Source organism: Geospiza fortis, unplaced genomic scaffold (genome assembly GCF_000277835.1).
Source record: "Geospiza fortis unplaced genomic scaffold, GeoFor_1.0 scaffold155, whole genome shotgun sequence".
Classification (NCBI taxonomy): Eukaryota; Metazoa; Chordata; class Aves; order Passeriformes; family Thraupidae; genus Geospiza; species Geospiza fortis.
The window spans coordinates 38,065-48,096 of NW_005054592.1; the positions used below are offsets into that span (position 1 = coordinate 38,065).

Below are 10,032 nucleotides of genomic sequence, written 5' to 3' on the forward strand. Positions count from 1 at the left end.
CCACATTCAGGAGGAAATGCTGAAAAGCCACTTCTGAAGATGATATGGGAGTCTAAATTTTGTCCTTACTGCTTCTTGCATTGCTTGTGTTACTTGAGGAAACAATCTGTATTTCACTGAAGGCCTGGAGGAGTGGCAAGGGTGGGGTTGTTTTGGTGATTTTGGGTTGTTTTTTTTTTAAATTAATATGGCTGTGTTTATCTCTTGATTTAGGACAAAACATTTGGCCTAAAGAATAAAAAAGGTGCAAAGCAGCAGAAGTTTATCAAGGCTGTGACTCACCAGGTTAAGTTTGGTCAGCAGAATCCACGTCAGGTAAGCGTTTATTGTGGAATGTTTTCCCACAGCACAGTCAGATCATCTTTCACTCTGTGTACAGATGGTCAGGAACTGAGGCAGAAGACAGTTGAGTTGTTCCTGGTGACTGGCACAGATCTAGCTAACAGTTGTGCAAATGTTGTCTAGCTGTAAATGGTGTGCCTGTGTGAAGGCAGTACAGAGTATGGGGGTTTGTTGGTTTTTAGTTTGTTGTTTGGTTGGCTTTTGTTGTGAAAAAAGAACTGCATCCCATCCAAACTCAACTAGTCAGCGTGAGCATTTGTCTCCACAGTGTTCTGATGGTAGCATAATTCAGTTCAAGGTAAACCTGAAATGAAAATGTAGATACTGGCTGTCAGCAAAGTACAATTGCACCTTCTTTCCCTTTTTTCTTTTTAATTCCCACCTTCTCTGAGAAATAGTGAGCAGTTAAAATTAACAAGAGTTGTTACTAAAACTGGAATAGAAAGAAGAGGTGTAAACCTATATGTTCTCATTCTTCTACTTACAGAAGTATTTATTACAATTTTTAGTGGACACAAGTCTGTTAAGTCTCCATCTATTTGATGAACTCTTTGATCAAAAAACCTGAAATTTTGAGCTGCTGTGTGCAAGTTGGCTCTTCTGTGTGATGAAATAAAATGAGATACAATGTTTGCATTATATGAGTCAGAAAGCATGGATTTAATGGGAATGATCCAGGTCTCTTATTCCTCCAGTGCTAGGCAATCTTGCTGTTACATATTTACACAGCTTTCTGTCCTGTGAATAAGCCTGTAAAATAATAACGTTTGCATTAGCTCAGTTCATGATGTCATGATACATTTCTTGCATAACAAGGATGGGCTAGCATGGAAAGCCCAACTTGAACAGTAAAGTTGGTATTTGGGTCATTAAGTCTAATTTTTTTTTTGTTTTGGAAGATATTCCGTGATGTCACTTCAAAAACATTGGTGTTATTCAAACAGTTCTAAAACTTGTGTATGAAATCCTTTGATCTGTGGCATGTATGCAAATACCAGTATAGCCTGCCTAAAACAATGTTATTTCTCAGATGCTGTTTGGGTGTTGGATTTCAGGATCAAATTTTTAAACCTGATTATATCTCTCTTACCTTATAGAATAGCTTTCAGTTAGGATTGTCCCTGAGAAAGAATTTTTTAAAGCAATTTTCCTCATGTCATGAGATGAAAATGGAAATGCTGTTAGAGCTTTAGTTTTGGTGGTGGGGGGTTTTGTTTTGGTTTGGTTTTTTGTTCCTTTTTTTATTTGTTATGGTTTCTTTGGTTTTTTTTGTTTCCTATATTTTGAGGAATTTTGGTTGTTTTTTGTTGGTTTGTTGATTTTTTTTAAGACAAGTTTTATTTTCAAGCTTTTAGAGCTCTGAAGAGAAACAAAAGCATTCTTAATTAATTTTTTGTAGTTGATATATGTGGGTCTATTTGTTATTTCAAATAGCCTATGTGAACTTTTAGTAGGAAAACTAGCCAAGCTGCTAATTCCTTTCTAAAACAATTTTGTGTATTTTTGTCAAGTTCACCATAAGAACAAGGCTCCTTTTTGATGTTACACTGTATTTTAAAAAATAGTATCCACGTCCTTGTTTGTGGTGTTAGTCTCACTGGCTTCCCATAAGGACCAGAGTCAAATAAACACAGAATCCTTAAGGGCAGAGATGAACTGTAAGATCCCTGAGTCCAGCCATTAACCCAGCACTAAGCCATGTTCCCAAGTGCCACATCCACACATTCGGAACACTTCTAGGGATGGTGAGTCCACCAATGCTTGACCCACCCTTTCAGTGATGAAATGTTTCCTAAAATCTCATCTGAACATTGACTGGGGTAACTCGAGACTATTGCCTCTTGTCTTGTCACCTGTTACCTTGAAAAAGAGATGGAGCCCCACCTTGCCAAATCCTCCTTTCATATCTGATCTGAGAATGTTTCTCCCATGTTCTCTTTGATGTGTTTTCATCCCGCTTTGGGATAGAGACACACCTGCTCTGGCTTACCCAAAGAAGGATGAGGCAGAGTAAGGTATTATTTTTGTTAGACATGCACTTTTCCTTCCCTAGATGAGCTTATTTTCCTGTCTTTGGTCCTTAGTTAAGCAACGAACATTCATATGTTGAGTCGATCCAAGTTGAAATAATGTTCTAAAAGCACTTTCAGCTTCTATGGACGGATTTTCTGGAATTTCTACCTGTTGTATAGATCAGAAGGAAGTGTAAAGCAGCATGCAGGGGACACAAGAGAGGCTTTTTTTGTGCAGATCTGGAAGTAGTTGCACTGCAAAAGGAGAAGTTCCAATGCCTCTCATTGGCTTTCCTACCTGTGAGGGTGCAGTAGGGGTCACTGTGACACTGAAGGTACCTGCCAGCACCTCTCCTCTCTGGCACATTCACTTTGCTAAATACTTTGCTGTCCCTCCTGGGGGACAGGTCAGTGCCAGTAAAATGCACCAGCTGCACACACAAGAGCAGCAATTCTGAGCCTTGCAGGCATCACAGGTTCCTTCATTCCTGCCCTTGTAAACTGATTATGAATGATTGGCTATTTTAACCTGCAGTTTGTGTGAAGTGAGTCCTGGTGTCCTGGTCTTATGTTTATAGGTTGCTCAATCAGAAAGTGAGAAGAAATTAAAGAAAGAAGATAAGAAAAAGGAATTACAAGAATTAAATGAGCTCTTCAAGCCTGTGGTTGCTGCACAGAAAATTAGCAAAGGTATGACTAACTGATTTATCTTCATTTATGTTTTCTTATTCAGGTAAGTACTTAGGGTATAGTAACCCTTCAATAACCCTTCAATAACCAGTTGTTATTTTAATGAAATAACTTTGACTGTTTCCTCCTCCATCTAGTGTGCCAAGTAGTTTGTCAGTCATGACTTGACATTGTTTTGGGAAGTCCTCTGGAGTCAGTTGCACTGCAAAAGGAGATCATAGATAGATCATTAGAATGTCAAAAGCTGCATTGATATTGTCAGCCCAGCTGAAGATACTTGGCTATGTTCTGATTGATCAGTTAGATACTTCTGGATGTGCGGCATGATTTTTGTGGGTTTGTGATGGTATTTAAAACAGCCTGTCTCCCCAGGGAAGTGTGAACATCCAAAGAAAAAATATAAGATCATAATTGTTGTCTTAACAGAAGACTTCTACTCAAATCAGAGCAGTAAATACTTTCCTGTTACTTGTATTTGACCTCATAATTAGCAGTAGCATTTAGTTTGGATCTCTCTTGAGGTTGGTTATTGAACAAACAAATTTGGTGATGTTACCAAGTTTTTACTGACCTATCTTCGGGAGTTTATGTGCAATAATTTTTGACAAAAGAAGTGTGATTTTCATATATTTAAAGTATATATTTTCATTCTGTACTTATCCTCGATGTTCTCAGAATTTCTAATATGTAACTTTTGCTTAAAAACAGTATTAAAATATAAAAATTTCCTTCACTCAGGTGCTGACCCAAAATCTGTAGTTTGTGCTTTCTTCAAGCAAGGCCAGTGCACTAAAGGAGACAAGTGCAAGTTTTCTCATGATTTGTCCTTGGAAAGGAAGTGTGAAAAACGAAGTGTCTACATTGATGCAAGAGATGAAGACCTTGAAAAAGGTATAATAATTGTAGAAATTTACTGCTAAGCCATTCTGATTCTGAGACTGGAATTTTAAGATTAAATGTCATCTGTATTGTGTTGATGATCCTGAAGAACAGTGACTATGGCAGTGTCATGTGTTCTGTCATACAAGTTGCAAGTTGAGCAGTATTTGACCTTTTTTGCTGTTACTGTTTCCTTCTTAAGCTCTGTAGAAGAGAAAGGGGGAACTGCAATGAGCAGCCAGAGTTGCCTTCCAGAACTGCTACTGGTGTTTGGCCAGATGTGCACAGTTCTACATTTAGGGGTACTTGGGAATTTTTTCTGTGGCTTTCTCTCCCCAGATGACTTGTTGGCTAAGTACTCTGGATTTTACTTTTATTTAGCAGGGCTTAGAGATTTTATAGAACTTGGTTTTTTCACATTTCCTTAGTCTCAGTCTTTATTTGAATTTTAGCCTCTGTCATCCTAAATGTATCTAATGGGATCCCACAGATTCACTGCTAATGTTGTCATTGATCATTTGCTTCTTTTGGTGGAAGCTTCTTTTAACTTTTAACACAGATAATTTGGTATTATCTCTTTAAAGCCTCCAGTTAAATTAGCTGTATTTCTGGATGTTACTCTCCAACCTTCTCTTTTGTTCAATTGTCTTGTTTTTCTTCTTTTCCCCTGTACACACTCAGTACTGTACAGATGGAATGACACATTACTGAGTGTTTAACTCACACTTTATGCATTTCAAAATTAAAATTTCTAGGGCTTTTGAGGTAATTGTCTTTTGAGTGGCATAGTAGAGTTTGAAAACAGTATTTTAAGAACCTACATTTATTTTCCCTAGTATAAGCTACTTAAAATGTAAGAATTGCATATTAAAACTGTTACTGGGCAGAAAAGCAGCTTGCTGGCAATGTTCAGTATTTGGATTTTTCTGTGAAACCATCTGCTGTCTTTTTCTAGATACAATGGACAACTGGGATGAGAAGAAGCTGGAAGAAGTGGTGAACAAGAAGCATGGTGAGGCGGAAAAGAAAAAACCCAAAACCCAAATAGTATGTCTTTTCTTTTTCCTTTTTTTTTTTTAATTGAGCTCTACTAGAAGGAATTAACTGCAGTGCAGTCTGGCATTAGATGTGTTTTATCATTATATAAAAATTTAGAATGGAATATTTTAATAATAATGTTCTGGTAGATGGGTGGACTGATAGTATTTCTTGTAATATATTTAAAAATTAAAAAAAAAAACAAAACCACAACCCAGCAGCTCTCTTCAGTCCGTTAAAAGTTTTCTCATGTACATTACAAATGGATAGTAGGTAAAGTGCTTTATAGAAATGCTCAAGGTTTCAACAGTATATTCAATACATCCTAATTGCTTAGAAATTCTAAGTATTGTGATTAGTGAAATCTGTTATTGCAGTGACTGTGCTATGTATTGACTAATCTATGTATTGGGTGACATACAAGCATTATAAGCTTTAAAATTTTCATCTAATATATGAATTGAGAGTAATTTGTAATTCCTGGGCTCCAAGTTCAACAATATTTTTTAGTTCTGTACTAAATGGCATAATGGGTTAATCCCTTTTTCATTCTTTGGGACTATTTCACCTCATTTTCAATACCAATTAATTAAATCATCTATTGATACCGCCTAAGTTTGCAAAAGTTAAACATTGCTATGGCTAAATATAAACTATAAATTTCTTGTTAAAGGTCCTAGGATGGCAGCTTTTCCTCAGGATCCAGAGCTGGAATGTTTACCAACATGTGAGGCAGATGCAATTTGTGTTGTTTAAAACTGCACCAATATTGGTGGGCAGAAAGAGATGCCCTGCTGGTTTTATAGAAGTGCAGAGTTGCCAGGCTTCTGTCATCTTGTCTCTCTTAATTGGGGTCATATTGAGGGACAAAAAGCTGTTGACTCCATGAGTTTTAGATACTCAGTTGCACTACGTTGTCTACCGTTTTTAGTAGCAATACCTTTCACATGTTCCTTCTGTTCTGAGCACAGCTGACTTGGACTGACTGAACTTCTGACATGGAGTGTAAAATGCTGGGGATGCAAAGAGGACACAGTGCTAACGACCACTGTTTTTATACAGGTCTGCAAATACTTCCTTGATGCTATTGAAAACAACAAATATGGATGGTTTTGGGTCTGTCCAGGTGGAGGAGACAACTGTATGTATCGCCATGCCCTCCCTCCAGGCTTTGTATTAAAAAAAGACAAAAAGAAGGAAGAAAAGCAAGACGAAATCTCATTAGAAGATCTAATAGAAAAAGAGGTAAAGTTGTTAGACATCTTTTGGTGGTAGTTGTTTTCATTACTCTGAAGAGACACATAAAAAATTGCTGATTTATGATAAAAAACTATTAGATGTTTTTAGAGCTGAATGAGCTGGGGCAAAGGATGCATAGCATTGATTCATGGTTTTGTTTAGAAACTATTACTTAGTGAACAGAATCAACTAGAGCTGCATACTTAGTGCAGCTGTTGCTTACCCTTTTTTAGGAGTCTTCTATTTCTTAACTGCTATTTCTCATTTATCCATTACAACTGCTGCTGTGGCTTTTCTCCTCCCCACCAGTGTCTCCTTAGTTCTCCCTTAACTCTCTCATGAGGGAGCAGCACCAAGAGCACAAGGCCTTCTGAAGGTGTTGCTGCTCTGCTTCTTTCTGTCACCATTGCTTGGCAGTGTCACTTGAGCAGAGCTGAGCTCTTGTCTTTCCTCTATTTTCTCCTCCAGTTTTCCTATTGATTTTCATTCCAACTCATCTCACTAACTGGAAAATCCCATGTTGAGTCAAATGTTAAGAAAGCGATGCATGTTTAACAGTGTAAGAGTCTCAAAAGAGACTTGGAAAGAAATGTTTTCAATTAGTTTCTAGAAATGAGTAATTAAATATCCAATCTGTTATAGCCTTTGGAAAGAATTTCTAGCATTAATCAGTCTCTTCTCTGGACAGCGTGCTGCCTTAGGACCAAATGTTACCAAAATTACTCTAGAGTGTTTTATTGCATGGAAGAGAAGAAAAAGACAAGAAAAAATTGATAAGGCTGAGCAAGATATGGAGAGGAGGAAAGCAGATTTTAAAGCTGGCAAAGCACTGGTGGTAAGTTTTACAGTCCAATTCTTACTGTAAGAAGAGCAAGTCAATAAAGTTTTGTGAAGAGGTAGCTGGCCTGAAATTGTTTTGCTTATTATTATTGTGTGTCATTTTTGTTTCCTTTTTTTGTGGTTTGTTTGTGTGTGATTTTTTGTAAGCAGTATAGATTGAATGAAGTGGTAACTGAAGGTTTTTTTGCTGTGAATAGATCAGTGGACGTGAGGTGTTTGAGTTCCGGCCAGAGTTGGTTGATGCCGATGATGAAGAAGCAGATGACACCCGTTATGTCCAAGGAGCAGGAGATGATGATGAGGTAAAGGAAACAAGATAAAATCAAGGAATGTTTTAATTGCATTCAAGTTTGAAAAATGTCAGTTTGAAAGCCCTTACAATGAAACTAATAGGCTTGGTTTTTAATGCTGCCACATATTTTATCAGAAGGTTCCTGTTGAAGGTGACAAATGTTGTAGAAATCTTCCAGAAGTGAGGATTTTGTGGAAAAGTAATTAAGGCAGAGCATCTTGGTTTATTTTCCAGACAGAAGACCCTGTGTGCATAAATGATGTAGATTTGAACCTGTATGTCCCCAAGGCAGTAGAGGAGACTGGTATTACAGTGGCTAGTCCAGAGAGATTCAGCACATACACTTCAGTAGAAAAAGATGGTAAGTTCTTATTTTGTCCAACCTGTTTTCATAGTTGATTATCCAGCCTTGCATATTAACCAGGTACATGCAATTTGGCCAATATAGATCTGTGTGAATTTCAAATAAAGTAGCTTCTTCATAGTTTCAAAATTTGAAAGCATGTTTAGTAGGATTGTGAATTCAGTTGGTGATTAAGAAACTTGAGACTCTGAAATGCCTAAGAGTTATGTTTATTTTCAGATAATAAATTAAATGAAGCTTCTGGTGGTGATATAAACAACAGCGAGCAAAATGATTTAGATGAAGATAATGATGGAGATGGGGAATTGGAAAATGGAGTCATTGATGCAGTTCCAGTTGATGAAAATCTCTTTACTGGAGAGGACTTGGATGAACTAGAAGAAGAACTAAACACTCTTGATTTAGAAGAATGAACTAAAAAGCTCCAGTGAGGAATTAAACCTATGTGAAAACTGACTACATTTTTTTCTCCTTTTTGAATAGAATTCTTAAACAAGATGTTTATGGTTATGCAGCTGAATATGATGGGCACGTGATATACCAGGAATGTTTTCCTTCAATCTCATCTACTCCAGTCTTGGCTATGCTCACAGTAAAACGTTCAGAGTAGTTCAGAATTACCCGACAGCTGAATTTGCAGACAGTGAGATTAAAACTTCCAACTAAGAGTAGGAAGTGTAACTGCTTTGCCAGTATGCAAGTGGGCAGTTTGACATCAGGTACAGTACAAAAATCCAAGTATACATTCTTCACAAAAAATGCATTTTTATTAGTGATTGTGTTGATTTAGAAACTGCCTGAAGTGGTTTTCAGGCAGGGTACTCTAATGGAGCTGATGCAGATTATGCTTCTTTAAGTGGTGATTAGCTTTATTTGATCAGCTGGATACTGAAGATTGTGAACTGATATTTCATACAATACCAGTACAGTGCCCTCTGTTTAAAATGTTTTAAACTTTCCCACCACCTTTTGCCAATAAATCTGTAAATAAAAATCATCAACTTTAAAATACCTGTGTTGATTTTTCTCTGCTAAGTAAGTATATCATACCAAACTGTTAAGAGCTGGATTTTCGAATAGAGTGGTAGATGTTTTTCTCTGCAGTCTTGATACAGAAGTGATGGTGTTGGCTTCAGTTACATTTGGGCTTCCTGCCATTACAGTTTTTTTGTCTACTCTTGATGCAGTGTAAAATTCAGCAGCCAGCTTTTCTCCCTTGCTGTTCTTATTCCCTGCCCACCCATTAACTGATGTAATACCTGCTATACATCACTGACTGCTATTCCAGCCTCATTCTCTCCCCACTGTCTTTTGTAGATTAGTGAAGACCTCAGGCTCTGCAGAGCAGGGATGTTACAGTCCAAAACATGCCTGTCATCCCTTTGGTGTCCTCTAGATAACAGGAAGTTGTACAGGGGTAAGTTGCCTCAGGTGCTCTGTACCCTGCAGACTGCACTTCATTCAAGTCAGTCTGTCCTTTTCCAGTGGGTTCAGTGTCTGCCACAAGGATTTCTCAGCCGTGGTGCTTTTCCAGGGGGCTGTCCTCCTTGCCATACTCCCTGTGGTGTATGCCACACTCCTGCTGTACCGATGAAACCCTCTGTATTGATTTTTCTAAAGCTCTTAAATCACTGCTTCCAGACCAGTAGGAGTTATGGCATTGTTAGTGAGTTTTCCCAAACTGCTTTTGGGTGGTGATATTAGCTTTACTGGTTATTTCTGGCACTGCTGAATTTACTCTTGTTGCTATTTCTAAAATAGCAGACTTAGAATTGTTGGCCTTTTTTGGGATCTTTGTGGAATTCGGTTTTTCCTGTAGGAACAAGAAGCAGTGCTTGGGAGAAAGAGGCCTACTGAAATTGACTTCTAAATGTAAGTGTCTAAGGAAAAGCTGCATATCAAATATAAATATTTATTTATGAGATTTTTCTCCTGTGGCCATAAATAAACAGAGTTGATGGATTATTGTATTATACTGGCCAGCAATAGAATACCTGGCTATCAGGACACTTAAGAATGCAATTCATTTGAATGTATGTTGCATAATTTTTCAAAGTTGTATATTTTAAATGGGAATAAAAGTAATTTAATCATTATCAAGGAAGAAAATGGCTATGTTTTCTGTCTTAGGGGTTGGTTTATTGTATATAATATTAATTTGATAATACTTATCTGTTTCACTGATGTAAATAGCTTAAATCTTTGCCAACATTTTGTTCATTTTACTTGAGTTTTACAGTGGAGGAATGTCAGGGTGACTCATTAATTTCAGCTAATAAAACCCTGATGGATGGGCAGAGAGTGCCTGTGTGCCCTTTTGGGTCTAAAAGGATGGT

General features: G+C 37.4%; 1 protein-coding gene across 1 annotated transcript; it reads left to right on the forward strand.

Annotated features, from left to right (window-relative positions):
* Positions 1–213: 213 nt before the first annotated feature.
* On the forward strand, positions 214–9,792 carry ZC3H15 (zinc finger CCCH-type containing 15; the record flags this gene model as incomplete). The annotated part of the gene is made up of 9 exons (XM_005430002.2): positions 214–315; positions 2,933–3,044; positions 3,783–3,935; positions 4,879–4,970; positions 6,024–6,206; positions 6,889–7,035; positions 7,238–7,342; positions 7,567–7,693; positions 7,916–9,792. Coding segments are annotated over 9 exons (1,215 nt in total), but the record flags the coding sequence as incomplete, so codon positions are not given.
* Between the last annotated feature and the right edge of the window lie 240 nt (positions 9,793–10,032).